This window comes from Trichomycterus rosablanca, chromosome 5 (assembly GCF_030014385.1).
Source record: "Trichomycterus rosablanca isolate fTriRos1 chromosome 5, fTriRos1.hap1, whole genome shotgun sequence".
NCBI classification, from domain to species: Eukaryota; Metazoa; Chordata; class Actinopteri; order Siluriformes; family Trichomycteridae; genus Trichomycterus; species Trichomycterus rosablanca.
In genome coordinates, this window is record NC_085992.1 from 33,218,587 (window position 1) to 33,239,233 (window position 20,647).

The 20,647-nt window shown below is 44.5% G+C and overlaps 1 protein-coding gene across 1 annotated transcript in view; it reads left to right on the forward strand.

Moving 5' to 3' along the window:
* The window catches only part of LOC134315272 (phospholipid-transporting ATPase VD-like), a 52,619-nt gene that overhangs the window by 26,932 nt on the left and 5,040 nt on the right, over window positions 1-20,647 (forward strand). The window contains exons 10-20 of the mRNA XM_062996358.1: window positions 75-651; window positions 2,063-2,160; window positions 2,284-2,410; window positions 2,568-2,752; window positions 7,460-7,748; window positions 9,225-9,301; window positions 10,516-10,641; window positions 12,229-12,429; window positions 13,273-13,353; window positions 13,491-13,595; window positions 16,518-16,705. Of these exons, the coding sequence (XP_062852428.1) occupies window positions 75-651; window positions 2,063-2,160; window positions 2,284-2,410; window positions 2,568-2,752; window positions 7,460-7,748; window positions 9,225-9,301; window positions 10,516-10,641; window positions 12,229-12,429; window positions 13,273-13,353; window positions 13,491-13,595; window positions 16,518-16,705 (2,054 nt within the window). The remainder of the gene's footprint in view (window positions 1-74; window positions 652-2,062; window positions 2,161-2,283; window positions 2,411-2,567; window positions 2,753-7,459; window positions 7,749-9,224; window positions 9,302-10,515; window positions 10,642-12,228; window positions 12,430-13,272; window positions 13,354-13,490; window positions 13,596-16,517; window positions 16,706-20,647) is intronic.

Here is a 20,647-nt window from a genome sequence, read left to right on the forward strand (position 1 = left end):
CTTTATTTAAATACTTGATTACAGGCTATAATTAGAGCTAATGAACCAATTTGTGCTTGTGTTTTGCATTGCAGGTAAAAATGCCAGTGGCTCGCAATCCTCTGCGCACTCTGGAAGAGATGAAGGCCCTTCTGCAGAAACTGAGTCGCCCACGCTTCTCGATGTCCCCTGTTCAGGATGGTGACAACCCGCCGAGCCTCACCCGAAAAATATTTTCTCTCAGACGCTCAGCCGACTGCGAGCCCCCTTCCACCCCACCGTCATATACACCCCACCTTACTCTAACTCCCAGCCCTTCACCTACTCCACAGCAGCAGGTTCACAAAGAGCTGCTCAACGAAGAGGGTAATGAAGATCATGAAGATAACAAAGAAGAGGAGGAGCAGTTGCTATACGAGGCAGAGAGTCCGGATGAGGCAGCGCTGGTGCAGGCCGCCAAGGCATATGGATGCACTCTGCTGGGCAGGTCCCCAGAGCAGCTGCTAGTGTCGCTGCCAGGTACTGGGCCTATATCAGTACCTCTGCTTCACCTGCTGCCCTTCAATTCCACCCGCAAGAGGATGTCTGTAGTGGTGCACCATCCCCTTACTGGCCAGGTGGTGGTCTACACCAAAGGAGCTGATAATGTCATCATGGAACTGGCTGCGATAGGTATGTGATTTCTACAGCATTTCTAAGATCTGTGTACAAATACAAGCTTGGTCAAGCATTTTCTCATGTCCCCACTCTCTAACACTACAATGTACAATAAATATAATGAGTAAAATCCTTTTTTCCCCTTTTTTCAGAAATCCTTTTTTCCTTGTATTGTTCAGTGACTCCAAATCCCATCTATGTTTTTTAAAATGTATTTTTCATAACAAATTTTTAATAATGTGGTTAAAATCCATGTTTCAGTCCTGTTACCCCAACATGTTCATTCTTCTAAAAAATCTGGAAATTCTTATCTGTATCTACTGAAGGTCACTGGAAGACCAGAAGTTCTCCCTTTTTCCCCCTGTATGTTTGATAATATTGTAATTCTGACTGAGAAGATAAATTTCAACATACATTCCTGTTACCTACATTTTTTCTTACTTGTTACTTGTTTATTTAAAAAAAAAAAATTTCTCCGAATTTTCCCCCCAGTTTTCTACCCTAATCCAGTTGTATCCACCGATTACCTCCACCGATACAACCCTCCACTGCTGACTGAGGAGCTTCGCAACTGACACACGCCCCCTCCGACACGTGCTCAGTACCGATTGCATTTTTTCATCTGCACGAGGCGAGTTCATAAGGGGCTCAAGCCTTGTGCACGGAGAGCCACACCCTGATCAGCGTTATTCCCCAACTTTGCACAGGCACCATCAATCAGCCAGCAGAGGTCGTAATTGCACCGTTATGTGGAACTCTGGTCCAGCTTACCAATAGTTGTCCATGTGGCAGCCCAGCCGGACAGCAGAGCTGAGATTCGATACAATGTATTCAAGATCCCAGCTCTGGTGTGCTAGCGTGTTTTACTGCTGCACCACCTGACCGGCCCAAAAATAAAATGTTTTGATAAATCACTAGACTAGAACTCCATGCTGCTATATTTCATGTATTTACTAATTCTATGTTAAAAACTCAGTCCTGTTACTTTTAGTCCTGTACTCATATACAGCCATCTTCCACTTAGACACCATGTAAAAATTAAACTAAGTTGCTCGAGATTGACCAATGCACATTCTGAGTAGTTAAGTATGTGTGTTACTAGATTCAGTGTTGAACAAAGATAAAAAATTTCATCAAGTTACTACACACAAATGGCACCCATTCGGTGGAATGGCTCTTATTCTATTATATTTGGTTTGGTAATCACCTAACATTAAAAGATGTTGATTACTGTTACATTCTTTGCTGTTCCCCATGTTTTATGAATAGACAAGCAGTTGGTCTGTTGACTGCCTTTTTTATTGCCCACATAAGCAGTTAAAGTTTTCAAAGTGCTGAAACAGTTTTTTGCATAATGTACCTTGGATGAAAACCTGCTTGATGGTAATATTAAAATTTTTAACTGTGAGACTGTTTTTCATGGCAGCTGATGGTGATTGTTCCAAAGAGGTTATAGAGCGGACACAGCAACACCTAGACAACTATGCCAGAGAGGGCCTGCGTACACTCTGTGTTGCAAAAAGGGTGTGTTTTTCACTTTATCACTTCCTCTTTTACACACATTTAAAACATTTAAGCACGTTGCTATAAAAGAGAAGTGAGAGTGCCTGTAGCAACTAATGTGGGTATTTTGCTTGTGCTTGGCAGGTCCTGTCAGAGGCAGAGTACAAGGCCTGGCTAGACAAGCATACTTTCGCAGAAACCAGTATTGAAAACAGGGAGGAACTACTTCTAGATTCCGCACAGACACTGGAAACTAACCTTACATTATTAGGTGAGGCGGTAGACCGATAAAGAGGGATTAATTAAAGATGTTCCATATGATTCATAAACCTTCACACTTAATATGTGTTAATAAGAAATAGACTGATATTCCCCTCTCCTATCTTTTTTTTCTCTCTTGGCTCCATGACAACCGTTTTTGTTTCTAGGGGCAACAGGCATAGTCGACCGATTGCAAGAAGAGGTTCCAGAGACTATTGAAGCTTTACAAAAGGCCGGGATTAAAGTTTGGGTGCTTACAGGGGATAAACAGGAGACAGCAATTAACATTGCCTGTGCCTGTAAACTTCTGCGACCCACTGACCGTTTACTTACTGCAACCTGTGATAGCAAGGTAAGTGCATTTACATTTTCGGCATTTAGCATACACCTTTATTAAAAGCGACTTATAGTACTGTGACACAATACAGTCAGAGCAATTGTGGGTTAAGGGTTAAGGGCCTTGCTCAAGGGCTCAAGAGCAGCAACCTGGCAGTGGTGGGACTTGAACCTGCGATTTTCTAATTACTGGTCCAGTACCTTAACCACTAGGCTACAGCTGCTTACAAAAGTTGCTGCCGGTGTAAACGCAGGGTAACATCACTAAACAGCTGGCCTTCCCAGCCTCACTCTCTTCATTTACATTTGCAGTATTTAGCTGACACTTTTATCCAAAGCAACTTACAATTGCTCAACTTACGACTGCCCTTAGTAAATGGTCAAAGGTTTGTGGACTCCCAATACTCGGACATCAAGTATAAAACCAAAAACACTATCTAATTTTGTTGTTTCCTTAGCTCCTATATCACCCTTATCTATTCCAAGAATGCTTTTGACTAGATTTTTGAATGTGCCTGTAGGGGTTCATCTTTTAATCACAATAGTATTACTGAGGTCAGATCCCCAGTGTTGTCAATAAAGCATGGATTGTGGTCAGTGTTCGAATTGGGGGAGAAGAAGACAGCCTCCACGTGGCCTCCCCCGCAAGTAGCTGAAGAGTAGTTGCAAGGTTGCATGCCCTTCAAGCGAAACAAATGTCTTCACATCGTCCACTGACCACAGCCCCAGTGCTAGCACTTCTCCAGCTCAACATTGAAGGTCTTACCACTAACAAGATCGACGTCCTTGAGCAAATAGCCATCCAAAGTAATGTGACAGTGATCACCCTACAGGAGACCCATATGGAAAACAAGAACATCCTGAGGGTTTCTGGGTACACCTTGGCCGGTCACATCGCCAGTAAACATCACGGCATTGCCACATTTGTCCGCAAAGATATTGCCTGGTCAGCTGCTGGACAATCTCTGGAGGGTGCAGAGATAGAATGGTTAACAACGAAAGTGCATGACATCACCATCGTCAACATCTACAAACCACCATCCAGCAGACTGGTCCCATCGTCTCTGCCAGATGTCCCAGCCCCTGCTGTGTATGCTGGTGACTTTAATAGTCACCACACAGACTGGGGATACAGCAGCTCCAACAACGATGGTGACGCTCTGGTAAATTGGGCATCGACTGTAGATGCAACACTGTTATATGACCCAAAGGAGCCATGTACATTCTACTCTGCCCGATGGAACAGTACCACCAATCCAGACCTGGCATTTGCAAAATGGCATAGTAACCAGCCACTCCCGGTAAGACGCACCCTGGACATGTTTCCACGATCACACCATCGACCGTCGCTTATCGCTATTCCATCTCTGGTCCAGCCTGTGCAAGGGAAGGATGTCAAGAGGTGGAACTTTCGGAAAGCAAACTGGGCAGGCTTCACCAAACAAGTCAGCAAGGCAGTTGCCAGTCTACTACCCCCGTGCCCTTACAACCTAAACGATGCCTACGACTCGTACTGCAAGATGCTGCTGGCCGCTGCCAAGAATAACATCCCCCGTGGTGTGCGTAAGGCCTATGTTCCCTGCTGGGACAAAGAATGTGAAAACCTACTGCATGCCCATACAGAATCGCAGACCAGGGAAGACAGGGACAAAGCAGCAGATGATTTATTTTGTAGGTTAACCGAGAAGCGTAGGCAACGCTGGACTGAGACTGTGGAGTCAATTAACTTCACACACTCCAGCCGACGGGGGTGGCAGACCCTGAACAAGCTGACCGGTAGGTCAACAACTTCGGCACAATGTCCCATCACTGCAAACTCCATCGCGTCACTCCTGCTGAGTAATGGCCGCTTCCCCAATGCAGACAAGGACTCCGCTCGACAGATATCAGCAAGAGTCCATGAGCTGCTTAGGGCCCCAGGGTGTGATTCCGACCTATCTACTAACTTCACGACGCAAGAACTTGAACTGGCAATTCAATGCCTGAAGACTGGCAAGGCACCAGGCATAGACGGCATCCACCCCGAATACATAAAACACCAAGGCAAGAAGGTAACTGACTGGCTCCGTTCCTTCTTCTCTGTATGCCTTCAGTATTTAAAGCTGCCTAAAATCTGGCGTCGTGCGAAGGTGATAGCCCTGCCAAAGCCGAACAAGCCAAGCGATGACCCCAAAGGATACCGGCCCATCTCACTGCTGTGTGTACCATACAAGCTCCTCGAACGTCTCATCCTGGCACGCCTAACCCAAGTGATTGACCCACAGCTGCCCGACGAACAAGCTGGCTTTCGAAGTGGCAGATCTACAACAGACCAGGTGACCCTCCTGTGCCACGACATAGAGAACAGTTTCCAGGCAGGTGAGAAAGCTGGGGCCATCTTCCTGGATCTCACAGCTGCCTACGACACTGTCTGGCTGCGTGGGCTACATATGAAGCTTCTGGATACCATCCCAGACAAGCACATGGTGAGCTTCATTATGGAGATGCTGAGCAACCGCAGCTTCCGGCTATATACCAGCAACGGTCAAAGCAGCAGGGTGAAAAAGCTCAGGAACGGCGTCCCACAGGGTTCAGTGCTGGCACCAATGCTGTTCAACATCTATATCCACGATCTACCCATAACAACATCTCGGAAGTACAGCTACGCAGACGATCTGGCCATCTTACTCAGCAAGCCATCCTGGGAAGCAGTAGAGGAGGGCCTCTCCAAGGACATGGCCATCTTGTCCTCTTACCTGAAGAACTGGCGCCTCAAGCTCAGTGCCGATAAGACTGTAGCAACAATGTTCCACCTATACAACAAGGAAGCAACCCGCGAGATCAACATCATGGTTGACAATGTCCGGCTACAGTCCCAGCCCTCCCCGACGTACCTCGGTGTGAAGCTAGACAGAGCTCTGTCCTTTAAACAACACCTGGAGAGTGTCAAGGCAAAGACCACTGCCCGTGCTGCACTGATACGCTGTCTCGCTGGCACTACATGGGGAGCCAGCACAAAGACACTGCGCATCTCCACTGAGGCACTGGTGTTCCCCACCGCTGAGTATTGTGCCCCGGTCTGGTGCCGTAGCCCCCATGTAAAGAAGCTGGATGTGGCCCTCAACACTGCCCTGCGGACTGTCTCTGGATGCCTACGAGCCACCCCAACCTATCAACTGCCTGTCCTCGCTGGAATAGCCCCGGCAGAGGTCAGACGAGAAGCGGCCATGTTGGCCCTCGCTCGGAAGGCACAGATGAGCGAATCACACCTCCTCCACAAGATCATCACAGAGACACCACAGCGCATGCGCCTCAAGTCCCGACACCCCTTTGCCACACATGCCCAGGAACTGCTCCGCATAACACCAGCTTACATCTCCAAGGCTTCCTGGGTGACGGCAAGATGGAGGGACCAGTGGAAGGCAGCAGGGCCATCTATGCTTCATCACTATATTAAAGATCCAACAGATGTTCCTGGCCAGCACCTCACCCGTAAGGAGTGGACAACCCTTAATCGCCTGAGGACAGGGGTGGGACGCTTTGGAGCAGCGATGCAGAAATGGGGTCTTGCGGACAGTGCCCACTGTGAATGTGGGGACCCATTACAGACAGTGGAACATGTGATGACCAGCTGCCCCAAATTCCGGCCACCGAATGGCGCTCGTGGGTTAATGGATCTGGATGACAAAACACTAGACTGGCTAGCAACAACGGAGCTGAAGGTCTAAGGACATACGCCAGAAGAAGAAGAAGTGTTCGAATTCATTCCATAGGTGTTGAATGGGGTTGAGGTTGAAGCATCCAAGTTCCTTCACCCCAAACTATTAAACACCAAACCAACACCAAAACCATTTCTTTATACAACTTGTGGGTGGCACGGTGACTCAGTGGGTAGCACTGTTGCCTAACAGCAAGAAGGTCCTGGGTTTGATTCCCAGGTGGAGCAGTCCGGGTCCTTTCTGTGTGGAGTTTGCATGTTCTTCCTGTGTCTGCATGGGTTTCTTTTGGGAGCTCCGGTTTCCGCCCACAGTTCAAAACATGGAAGTGAGGTGAATTGGAGATACAAAATTGTTCATGACTGTCTTTGACATTAAAGACTTGAACTGATGAATCTTGTGTAACTACCTGTCCTGTCATGAATGTAACCAAAGAGTGTAAAACATGACGGCAAGGTCCTAATAAATTAATGCAATAAGCCACGTCTTTCCCCGTGATAAAATCATAGCAGTAACGCACGGTCTCGAGTGGCTTATTGCTTTTATAAAACGGCGGTCAACATAAAATATAATAAAATACAACAATGTTCAATTTATAAATGTTTTTATTTACAAAAACACTTACAAAAAGCATTCTTCCGCGACCCCAGGTAGTTCTTAACAGTGTTGCTATGCAACATGAGGGCGAACATAACATTCACTTTTTCTTTTCAGTGGCGTATTAATATGGAATGATGTGAGGTGGTCATAGGTGTGCGTTTATCAGTGATTTTGCAACGGCTTCGAACGCGGCTCAGCCAATCAGATTTTAGGACCGGAACTATCCGTTTTAATAAATATACAACTTGTTTGTGAACCAAAAGAGTTCAGGAAGATTTAAGCACACAGTCATCCACAATGCCATTGTATTAGAATTTTATCACTCAAACTAAGATATCTGGAACTGATTGTTGGAAAGCACGTCTTCCGTATGACCCATTCTACATAATTAAAATATGTATATGTTTTGTATGTGTGTGTTGTTCTAGGAAGCCTGTGAACTTCGGTTTTTGGAACTTCAGGAGGAAATCAGAGTTGCTTCAGAGGCTGGTTTCTTTGACTGTGGTGTATCTCCGGATGATACTGATGCACCTGGATTTACTCTGGTGGTTGATGGTCGCACGTTGGACTTCGCCCTGCAGAAGGAGTTAGAGAAAGTATTCCTGAATGTGACTGGCAACTGTCGATCGGTCATATGCTGCAGATCCACTCCCCTGCAGAAGAGTCAAGTGGTTCGGTTAGTTGGTGACTCACTTGGTGTCATGACCCTCGCTATAGGTCAGTGAAAGTATATTTTCTGTGCTTAATATACTTTTTTTTTGTTTGTGTGGTACCAATTAAGCCTGCCTTTTTTCTGACCTTACCAGTCAACATTTTGATTGAAGCATTTTATTGTGTTTAACTGCATTTTCTAATACAAACATAAAGTAGTGCTTTGTAAATGCCCTGTATTATAGTTAAACTGAAGACCAATTTAACTGATTTTAAATAGATTTTTATTAGAGAAGTGTAGCAGCCACTCTGAACACCTAGTAATGGTGTTGTAACGCAGGCAGGATGTGGTTTGGTCTGGTCATGTTGATCTAAGATTAGTTGTCCTGGGTTTTTGGACGTGGTTTACATATGGCTTCCTCTGTGCAACATGCAGCCATAACTTAGCTTTGTGGTTTGTTGCTGTGTTAAAAAACCTTAAATATCCTGGAGGACCCCACCAAGCCCCCTCTGCCTGCTTCCTGGACTCTGAGGAAACCAAACGTAATACGTAATATAGCAAAGTCCACGAAACAGAGTATGTCACCATTTTACTATCTTTCTTTATACAACACAACCAGACTCATTTTCCCAAAACACAGATTTATCTTTACGGACAGATCAAAAACAGAGACCCATGTGGGTGCTGCCTTTTTTACCAATGGCCACTGCAGCAGTATCCGTCTCCCTCATCATGCTGCAATATTTACGGCAGAGGCTCATGCACTCCTCTTGGCTGTCAGACATATATCTATTAGTCCCCATAAACTATATGTTATCTGTTCAGACTCAAAATCCTGCATACAAGCTCTTGAATCCATGAAGACAGACCACCCAATAATCAGAGAACTGCTCAATATGGACAAAGAACATTATAGCCAAGGTTTTTCCATCTTCTCCTGCTGGATTCCAGGTCACAGTGGCATAGAAGGAAGCAAAAAACCAAGACATTGCTTGGAAACACGTTCCCAAAACCCACAAATCAAAGTTTACTGCAGAGAGAAATGGCAAGAAGAGTGGTCCAGCAATCCGCAAAATAAACTACATGAAGTAACTCCCAACATTGGTATTTCACACAATCTAGACTTTTTAAAAAGACAAGACCAGATGATTATAACCCGTTGCCGAATAGGCCATACTGCCCTCACCCACCGACACCTCCTGGTTGGCGAGCAGGCACCAGTTTGTCAGTTCTGTGCTAACCCCCTAACAATTAAAAATATTTTATTAGAATGTGCTACGGTTCTACTATCAGAGAAATTTTTTACAGCGTCAAGAATATAAAAGTACTGTTTGAGAGGATTCCTTCAGTTAAAATTATACATTTTTTAGGAAGTCTAAATTTAAAACAAATGATATGAACATGTAATCTTTTACAGTTCAAATACCTGTCCTTGCCATAAAATAGCCAATATGTTGCTGATATGGCAATAAACCCAAACAAACAAACAAACAAAAGCTGTGTTAAAATGTGTGTTGGTGTGTGTGTGTTTATTTTTTTAGGTGATGGGGCAAATGATGTCAGTATGATTCAGGTGGCAAATGTGGGTGTCGGCATCTCAGGCCAAGAAGGCATGCAAGTATGACCATCCACTTCACTCCTCACTTCTTTCTTTCACCCCTGTTACAGGATTACTAGGGTGTCACATTCCAACAGTGAACTTTACGTCTATGAAGTCTAGGGCACTTCTTTTGAAGGATTGTGTGAAAAAAAAAAGGTTAAACACAAACCGCATTCTGAGAACTTGTAAACATTGGCGATTTAAACTACAGTGGCCTTACTGTCAGCTTAAAGCAGTCTGAACATTTTATTTTTGCAGGGAAAAGTTTCAAAACTTCGCAGTTTCCAGTGTTACATTGTTTCTGTCTCGAATTTTAGGAATTTGTTGCAGGCATCATCAAAAAGCACAAAAAAAGGCAAAACATTTTGCAATTTTTTCCCCTAATCTAGTTGTATCCAATTACCCTGATTGTGTTACGCTACCCCTCTATCAATACTACCCTCCACTGCTGACTGAGGACACACGCCCCCTCCAACACGTGTGCAGTACTGACTGCATCTTTTCACCTGCACGAGATGAGTTCATATGCGGATCAGCCTTTTTACGGAGAGCCACACCCTGATCAGCATTATTCTATAACTCTGCGCCATCAATCAGCCAGCAGATATCGTAATTGCACCAGTTATGAGGAACACTGGTCCGGCTCATCCCACCCTGAACAACAGTTAATCATTGTTCATGTAGCCACACAGCCCAGCCGGATGGCAGAGCTGAGGTTCAATATGATGTGTGTGCTAGTGTATTTTACCACTGCGCCACCTGAGTGGCTCAGTTAATACAAATGTGTGAATGTTTACTAGTCACTCCATGAAATTAGAGCCAGATTTAAATGTTAGTATCTTAAATTCAAGCATTTGGAATGGCGAACTAGTGTTTGTTTGTTTTTTTATTATAAAGTGTAACAAGACTATTTTGTCTTGGTATGTGGCTCAAAAGTTAAGTTGCTAATTAGCAATGCTTTGTGTGTTAATTATAGGTTTTCTATTTTTCAAACAATGTTTTTTAGCTGCTTTCATTGTTTTAAATGTGTTTAATTGATTACAATTATGCTGTTATTAAGAATTTTAATGGGTTTAAAATACTAAACATATAATATGGAGTATATAAATGGAATTAATTAAATTAGCGTTTTCTGTTAACAGACAATAAAACAAATGAAATGAGTAAGTATTACTTTCTCATTAAGGTGCAGGTAATGGAGTTAGTAATGGAACATTCTTTGCTCTGTCCAGGCTGTCATGTCCAGTGATTTTGCCATCTCCAGATTTAAACACTTGAGAAAGCTGCTGCTGGTTCATGGTCATTGGTGCTACACACGACTGGCTAACATGATTCTTTACTTTTTCTATAAGAATGTTGTAAGTACTGAATTGCACACATGTGCTTATTCCTCAGTTTATTATGTACATCTACATGTAGGAACATACAGTTACTGAGTGAAGTCCATCTGTTATCTCATGTTCTTTAAGTCACTAGTATGGCTTACCTGACCATCCCTTTAAAAGTCAAGTAATTTTTTCTTTTAATGACACCCAGATGATAGAATGAACTTCCCCTGGTTGTTTCAAGAGCTGAGCCTCTTGCTGTCTTTTTACTACCTAATTGTAACGGTTATGTGGACTAGACGGACAGGAGGGGCGGACACACACGCAGAGATGTAATAAACTAAACTATATTTATTAATAAACAAAAGACAGGCACACCAAGACAAGATAACACAGAGCTAACACATGGAGGTTAAACAAACAAAAGGCTAATGGACGGGCTAAACCAAGACTAAACAGGCTACACAGACTAAACAGGCTAACGGACAGGCTAAACCAAGACTAAACAGGCTACACAGACTAAACAGGCTAACGGACAGGCTAAACCAAGACTAAACAGGCTAAACCAAGACTAAACAGGCTAAACAAAGACTAAACAGGACTAAACAGGCTAACGGACAGGCTAAACAGGCTAAACAAGACTAAACAGGCTAACGGACAGGCTAAACAGGACTAAACAGACTAAACAGACTAACAGGGCTAACGGACAGGCTAACGGACAGGCTAAACAGGACTAAACAGACTAAACAGACTAACAGGGCTAACGGACAGGCTAAACAAAGACTAAACAGGACTAAACAGACTAACAGGGCTAACGGACAGGCTAACGGACAGGCTAAACAAAGACTAAACAGGACTAAACAGACTAACAGGGCTAACGGACAGGCTAAACAAAGACTAAACAGGACTAAACAGGCTAACGGACAGGCTAAACAAAGACTAAACAGGACTAAACAGACTAACAGGGCTAAACTGACTGGACAGGACTAAACAGACCGGATGAAACAGCAAGGAGCAAGGAGCAAGGAGCAAACAGTCACCAGAGCAAACAGAGTTACAATGAAAATAGTCTCCAACCAGCCTTTCTCTGAGCCTCTCCTAAATAGTAGCAGCTGGGGCTAATTAGCCCCAGCTAACCAATCAGGAGAGGGAGGCTGGCTGGAGACAGAGTGTGCTCATGGAGAGGGGGGCGTGGCACCTCAGGAGCACACACAGAGGCTCAAATCGTGACACTAATCAAACACTAACCTTTTTGTTTGGTTGGTTTTTTTTTTTTTACATAGGGTAAACATAGTATTTCACATAATAGTTTCCAACCACAGGTAGCCAGTTCCTAATATACAATATCAACCTGTACCAGCACCCACCAATGCATATAACTTTATAACATGTACAATATCAACCTGTACCAGCACCCACCAATGCATATAACTTTATAACATGTACAATATCAACCTGTACCAGCACCCACCAATGCATATAACTTTATAACATGTACAATATCAACCTGTACCAGCACCCACCAATGCATATAACTTACTATAACTTATTACACATACAATGTCAGTACTTTTTACTTTATTACATATACAATGTTCATACTTTTTCCTCTCTCTTTAGATGTATGTGAACCTGCTGTTCTGGTTCCAGTTCTTCTGTGGTTTCTCTGGCAGCACTATGACCAACTCATGGGTGCTGATCTTCTTTAATCTACTGTTTACATCGACTCCACCGCTGCTGTACGGAGTGCTGGATAAAAACATGCCTGCCAACAAGCTGTTGTTCAAGCCTCAGCTCTACAAAGTTGGACAGAATTCACAGGTGAAAATTTCTGCTGCTCCACTAAACATACTTCGGACGAAGGATTTCTGTTTGTTAATTTTAGTCATTAGGGTTACAACGGATTTCAACAATGAGATCTAGCTGATAACTCTTTGTGGAACATGGTTTTTACTGTAAGATGCAACTATGTAAATGTCAGGAAAATCCTGCTAAAATAGCTTAGCTTTATATGTTAGTCTATGGGAGTCCCTTAAATTTGTGGTTGAGGTTTGTACTGACTAGTATTTAACATAAGTTAGGATGTAAGGTGATTGGTTCATTCTAGACAGGGCCACATCCCCAGTTATAAGAGGGTGTGAAACCTTATTATTTTAGTTTTATAATTTAGTTTTTCCCCTCTAAATTATTTCAGTTTGTTTCAGTTGAATTGCACAGATTATAGGTCACATTATAAATCTAAAATTATTTATCTTGGTCTTGGCATTTTACCAGGGGTGTGTAGATCCTTTATATCCACTGTAAGTTAAAGCTAGTGCCTTTAATAATGTCTGATGTCTAACTAGAATCTTTAAAACAATCTGAAAATGTACAGAAAGCCAATCAAAAGAGGTCAGTATGGAGGGAAATATGCTCACACTTGCTTGCTTCTGTCAAATGACCAGCTGCAGCATTCTGGACTATAAGCGTCAAGGTATCCTGCAGTATAGCTCTTATGCTAGCCCACCACTGCTGAGATCCAGATTTGACTCTCAGCAGTGCTGTCAGCCGGATATGCGCCTACAGAGACATGATAGTCTATGGCTGATGGGGTTGAAATGGCCGAAGCCCTGCAGTGGTTTGGCACCCTTTAGAGTTCATTTAGAGTTTTTTCTTTAATTGCAGGCCTACCTTCCCTCCACCTTCTGGCTGACCTTGCTAGATGCTTTTTACCAGAGCCTGGTCTGCTTCTTCATTCCATACTTGGTGAGTTCTGGATTCTTCAGTTGCTGGTTATAAGTGTGATATAATGGGACAGAAATCTACTTGTTATTTATGTATTATTGAATTCTTTTGTTATTAATATGTGAAATTAAGGTTTGTGTGTGTTTTGTGTTTGACAGGCATATGCAGGCTCCGATGTTGATCTGTTCTCATTTGGATCTCCTATCAATAGCTCAGCTCTCCTGATCATACTCTTGCATCAGGTCATAGAGAGCCACACACTGGTATGTCAGTCAGCACTCCAAAACAAATAAGCAGAACATGCACAGTTAGCGGTGTAGAAAGCATTATTTCTAGGGCCCTACCAAATTCATTGTGGTTAATTTCACAAATCTCGTTTTTCAAAAATCACAGTTTTCACGGATTTTTATAGAAAAGTGACACATTTCACGGCAGTCATTAAATAACACTTATAAATTGAATTTCATTTTCGGCATTTAGCAGACGCTTTTATCCAAAGAGACTTACAATTATCATTGAATACAATTCGAGCAATTGGTGTTTGAGAGCCGTGCTTATGGACCCAACAGTGGCAACTTGGCGAGGTGGGACTTGAACCAGTAACCTTCTGATTACTAATCAGGTACCTTAACTGCTGAGCTACCACTGCCCTGAATGATTGAATGATAGAATAATAGAATAAATTAAAGCTGCAATACACAGCATAGCCTGCCTTAACGGTTGACAATAAATCCAGCAACGGTCTCAAAAACTTCTTGTTTGTGTTTTGACACCGGGTGACTCGGTGGGTAGCACTGTCACCTCCCAGCAAGAAGGTCCTGGTTTCGATCCCCAGGCGGGGCAGTCCGGGTCCTTTCTGTCTGGAGTTTGCATGTTCTCCCCATATTCTCCCCACTGAATTGCCCTATAGGTGAATGGGTGTGTGTATGTGTGTCTGCCCTGCGATGGACTGGCGCCCCGTCCAGGGTGTTACTGTGTGCCTTGCGCCCATTAAAAGGCTCGGATAGGCTCCAGCACCTCCCCGCGAGCCTAATTGGATAAGCGGTTAACAAAGTAAGTGTTTTGACACCCCCCTCTGCGACCATATATTTGTTGGAAGTTTTCTAAACTCAGTTACCTTAGTTTTTAGCTGCTTTACACATCGCCATCTTGAACATTTTGACTAAATGAATTGCCGTAGGATTGCAGGACCGCCTCATAGTGCAAATTAACCAGTAAACGTGAGGTACTTGAACTCTATAGCAAATTTCACATTACACGGTAAACAGCTCATTCACACTTAGAATCTGGTCAAAATATTTTTATTAGTGTTTCATTTTGTATAAAGATGTAATAAATGTAGTGTGTTTTTGTAGTTTGTAGAGTGTATGCTGTATTGCACAATTTTTTCTACCACCAGATGCCTGCCGTTTTGGCATTTTATGATTGTACATAATACACTGTTAAATATTCAAGTTCCAACATCCAAGATCTTACATTCAAACCTACAACAAATGTAATCTGTTGTCATGTCACTCCTGCTGTATAAAACTAATGTCTGCTAAAAGCATAGTGCATGTTATGTCATATAAGCAGGTTTTCCCCTGACATTATAAATTTATAGTGTTTTTGCTGTTTCCCCAAATGTAACATATTTTAGTTTCTTTAAAGCAACATCATTCTGCCTGAGTAAAACTGATGTTTACATGTAAAAAAAGTGGTGGCAATTTAACCTGGACATCATGCACCATGCAGGTTTAACTGTGTTCCCCTGTGATTAAATCAACTTGTCTTGCAACATTGGAGAAAGCCAGAGTACATCACAACATTGATGACTGTGAAAGAGAAATATTAATAGTTTAGCCTTGTCATTCATTTAACTTAAATATTAACCTTCAGGTCATTGGTCTCTGCCAGAGTAAAAGGTAAAGTTTACAAGGCAGTAGCGAGGCCTGTTGTGTTGTATGGATTGGAGGTGGTGGTACTGACTAAAAGACAGGAGAGAAAGATGGAGGTGGCAGAGATAAAGATGCTGAGATTGGACAGGAGATTAGGAAGGAGTTTATTAGAGTGACAGCACAGGTAGGATGTTTTGGAGACAAAGGTAGGGAGGACAGGTTGAGATGGTTGGAGAGTTATATGGGGAGATAGGTGCTGAGGAAGGAGTTGGCAGTCAAGAGGAGGAGAGGAAGTCTAGAGAGGAGGTTTATGGATGTAGTGATGGAAGACATGCAGGTGGTTGACCGAGGAGGATGTTTAGGACAGGGCAAGATGGAGACAAATGATTTGCTGTGGTGACCCCTAATGGAAGCGGCTGAAAGAAGAAGAAGAACATTGCAACAGCAATTTAAAAAAGCATTGTATTTAGTCAGCTGTTATCTTTTTAGGTGCATTATTATGCGTCTTAGACAGTATTATTGCTGCTTGAGTACATCACTTTTTTTGGATTCCATGCAGTGGTTCAGTATTGTGTTGACATACTGATTAACATATATAAAAAAATAATTGTAAAAATGGAAATTAAATCAGTTTCTGTGGCACTGCAGTTAAGGCAGCTGCTGTTTGAAATGGGTTTAGGTGCTCAGGTGGCACAGCAGTAAAACACGCTAGCACACCAGAGCTGACATCTCAAACCTGTGAGTTCAAATCTTAGCTCTGCTACCTGCAGGCTGGGTGCCTACACAGACTATGATTGGCTTGTTCATAGGGAGGGTGCCGGAGGGGATTCCTCATAACTGATGCAATTAGGACCTCTGCTGGCTGATTGATGGTGCCTGCACAGAGACGAGGGATAATAGAGATCAGTGCAAGACTCCCTGTGCGTAAAACTGAGCTATGTGCAGGTGAAAAGATGCAGTCGGCTACTGCACACGTTTTGGAAGGGGCGTGTGTTGGTCACGGCTCTCCTCGGTCAGGAGTGGAGGTCTGCATCAGTAGAGGGGAAGTGAAATGCAATTGGTTAATTGTATATGACTAGATTGTCATATAGATAAAGCTGCCATTTATGTTGCATGAAACAACCCATGAAGCATGTTAATGTAAAGTGAACACCAATATTATGTTTATTGATATAAATGTGTAATTAGTGGCACAGTCTGGGTACTTTTAAAGTTTTTGAATTTGTTTGTTTGGTATACTGACTTATAATGCTCTATGAAGTCACAATATTCCCCATAACCAGGTTTAATCTGTATGTTCTTTTGCAGACATGGATACATGCGCTGGTGCTTTTAGGCAGTGGAATCTTCTACTATGCCTTTGTTATTGTGTTCAGCATTGTGTGTGTGACATGTAACTCTCCCACAAACCCACTTGGTGTTGAGACCAAGGCAATGTCCCACGCGCTTTTCTACCTGGTGTGTGGACTAACTACTGTGCTTGCACTGGTGCCCAGGTAAACACACACACACACACACACACACACACACACACACACACACACAATTACTCACTTAAGTGTGTTCAGGCAGCATGAAATTACAAATCACAGTTGACCAAATCTCATTAGTCTGTTCAGACTGTAGTCACTTTTGATTGCATATTCAAATTGACTTATTTGATAATCACACAGGCATAAGTACACCAAACAGTGTGGGACAGGTACAAAAAATTATTTGTAAAAGAGATTACCCTTGGTATTGCCGTTAGCATATGTACTACATCGGACAGAGCGTCCATCAGTTTGGCTCATCCTCATTGCTTTACTAGAGACAGTTTTAGAGCAGCCAGTCCACATCTGGCATGTTGCTGGGAAATGGTTAAAAACCATCATGAAATAAACTTTGAGGATGTTAAAAGTCCAAAATAGGCCATGTTTACATTTTTTACAATTGTGACTGGGACGGCACGGTGGCTCAGTGGGTAGCACTGTCACCTCACCGCAAGAAGGTCCTGGGTTCAATCCCCATGTGTGGAGTTTGCATGTTCTCCACGTGTCTGCGTGGGTTTCCTCCGAGAGCTCCGGTTTCCTCCCACAGTACAAAAATATGCAAGTGCAGAGAATTGGAGATTGACTGTGTTTGACGTTAAACTGTGAACTGATGAACCTTAATGAGTAACTACCTGTCATGAATGTAATCAAAGTGTAAAACATGACGTTAAAATCATAATTAACAAATAAACAAACAATTGTGACTGAATACAATTAGCGCAGTCGGTGGTTAAGGGCCAATACTCAGGGGCTGAACAGTGGCAGCTTGGCAGTAGTGGGGTCTGAACCCACAATGGGACAACCTTCTGATTACTAGTCCAGTATCTTAACCGCTGAGCTACCACTGTTTAAACCCTGGTCCCCAGGACCCTGGGTTTGTTAAGGACCCACACGACCTGCCATGATGCTGTGGCTCTTTCAACTCAATTTAGTTATACCATCAGTAATATTTTGTTTTAATAACATATTATTAATATATTATTCATTTAAAAAAAATACATTGGGTGCCCAGGTGGCGCAGCGGGATATTCCACTAGCACACAACTGGGCGTCATCTAGCAGGCACCATGTCTGCTGGGTGGGGAAATAAATGGACCAAGTGGGTGGGGTCTTCAAACGCTGTGCAGGGACCCTGGTTAGCAGGCCGAGGCGCCTGTGCAGAAACACGGGTGTAAAAGAAGGGGGCTAGGGTTGTCACGCATCGCGGAGGGCCTCCTCGAATGCAATCAGGGATCCACAGCAGCGGAAGACACATTGACTCTGCTAAATTGGGAGAAAAAGGGAGAAAATGCATAAATAAATAGAAAAAAATACATTGATTTATTATGTGCTGGGTTAAATGACAGCTCACTGTCATCTCACTGTTGTTACTTTCTTGCTAAAGTTTTTGGCTCTAAATTATGCTAAAATAAGCAGATTTAAACTACCTGTCTGAACATAACAAAGCCTAACACATTCTACACTTGCTAAACTTGTTAGGGTGCCTGCGACGTCTGGTGAACGTAACACCAGTTCCCAGCGTTGCAGGCGTTACAGAACAAAGAACAGCATGGCCTCAAATAGGAGGCCAGCTGATTAGGGCGAACGACCTGCAGCTGCGAGCTCCCTATTTAAGGGGGCGTTGCTAGACTGCAGGTGTCGCACCTTTTGTCTTTGTTTGGTGGGTTATGCTGCACTGCACCAGCCTGTACCTTTATCAGGGCCAGTTCGGTTACCCCCGGCGCTAAAAGGGCGCAAGGGTGTGTAGATCGCAAGGTCGAGGTATTGAGGTTTTTATTTCTCTTTATAGGGAAAGACGGTGCGATCGGTGCAGCCCGCGAGCTGCGGTTTGTTTTTAGCGTTGCTAGGCGCCCGGCTAACGTGAGTAGCATCGGGCTTATGCTAGACGCTTCGCTGCAACTACCTCAGCCCCTTAAGGCATTAAGCGGATTCTGGTTTCAGCTGTGCCAGTTTGGCTCAGCGGTTTGAACGCCGTGTTAGCATCGGCACAACCCCGGTTCGAATCCGCGCCTCACCTCTTTTCTCTCTTTTAGTTAGATCGGCTCCTTCCCAGAGCGTTGTTGGTGACACAGCCGATTATTTACGCTTTAAAAGGCGTTTTACCTTATTCTGCGCGATTTCTTCGGACAGTGTCTGAGGTTTCGCTTTCCTTAAACGCTCCTTATAAGGCGTAGGCGCAGCGTCACTCTCAGCTACGGGATAGCGAGGTGAGATACGCATTCGCTTTGCGAGTAAGCGACCAGGGTTCGCGCCTCGCATAGGTAGATTGTTTCTTTTGTGTTTGTACTGTTCTTTTTCTCTTTTTCAGTTGCCAGCAAGCCAGCGGCTCCGTTCGGGCTTTCCCGAATTGGTTTTCTGTTTTGCCAGTTTCCGTTTTTTTATTTTCATTATTATCATTTGTCTTGTAAAAATTATTATTTATTGTAAATAAATATAATTTTTCTCTGCATCCTTGGGTCCTAAAGCCTCTCTTTATAACAGAAAGGTGCGACCATAGATGGACCCAGCAGAGACTCCTCCCATGGTTGACGTCCTTCGTCACCAGGGGGTCGCACTGGGGAGACACGAACTGGCGCTGTCAGAGCTGACACAGCGGGTGACTGAAATCGCCCAGCTGTTGCCGACTCTGGCAGTCGGTTCGGGTAGCCTCAGCCACTCTCCCGCTCCCCCAGCACCTCCTGTAGGAGGCGAAACCTCCATTCCGCCCCCCGAGCGTTTTTCAGGGGAGGCGAAGAAATGTCGAGGCTTCCTCCTACAATGCTCCCTCACATTCGAGCTACAGCTGTCCCGCTTCCCTTCTGAGCGCTCCAAGGTTGCGTTTATTATATCTCTACTTACCGGCAAAGCCTTGGAGTGGGCTACTGCCCTGTGGGAACAGAACGCTCCGGAGTGTTCTTCAGAGTCCTCTTTTAAGGAGGCTCTGAGGGACACTTTCTTTCATCCCACAGGGGGAAGGGAGGCGGGCCCGCGCTTGCTCGAGCTGTCCCAAGGGGGGCGCTCAGTCGCCGACTACGTCATCGAGTTTCGCACTCTGGCGGCTGAGTGCGGTTGGGACGAGGGGGCATTAGTTGCCATTTTTCACCGTGGTCTAGGAGAGAGAATTAAAGATGAGTTGGCCACTCGAGAACTTCCCACTTCTCTTAAGGCCTTCTATCTCCTAGCTACCTCAATTGATACCAGACTCCGACAACGTTCCCGGGAGCGAGGGTCTCACCCGCCCTTTTGTCGGCCTCAAGGCCAGCCCCGGCCCGCGTCGCGAGATCAGGACCCAGAACCCATGCAACTGGGATCGACTCGGGGGGGCGCCCCATTACCATCCGACTCCGCCTCGAGGGCCCGACCTCGGTTGAAACGAGTAGGCCGCTCCCGTGGCAGGGAGTCGAGGGCGAGCTGTTCCATCATCCCTGAGCAGGGTCTTTTTCTCAGGGCGTCGTTGCGTTGGGATTCTGGGAATACTGATCTCAAAGTCTGTGTCGATTCAGGCGCGGTGGAGAATTTCATAGATCGCCATCTGGTACATGGGTTGGGGATTGAGCTTCAACCCTTACGAGTTCCCATTGTGGTTCATGCCGTGGACGACCGGGCGGTGGCCGGGAGTCCAATCACGCATCAAACGCCTCCTCTCACGATGCGTTTGGGGAGTCATGAGGAGAGGATCACATTCTTAGTGACCCAGGTTCCCCAACTCCAAGTGGTTTTGGGACACTCGTGGTTGAGGAAGCACAATCCCCAAATTGATTGGCAAACCGGGTCAATCTATGCATGGGGAACACGGTGCCAAGATGCATGTCTGCTGCCAGTGAGCATGTCATCGGCGCCATCATCGCTTGAGGCGATGACCCCTGACTTGGCCCGGGTGCCCCCCGTGTACCATGACCTGCAGGAGGTATTTAGCAAGTCCCGGGC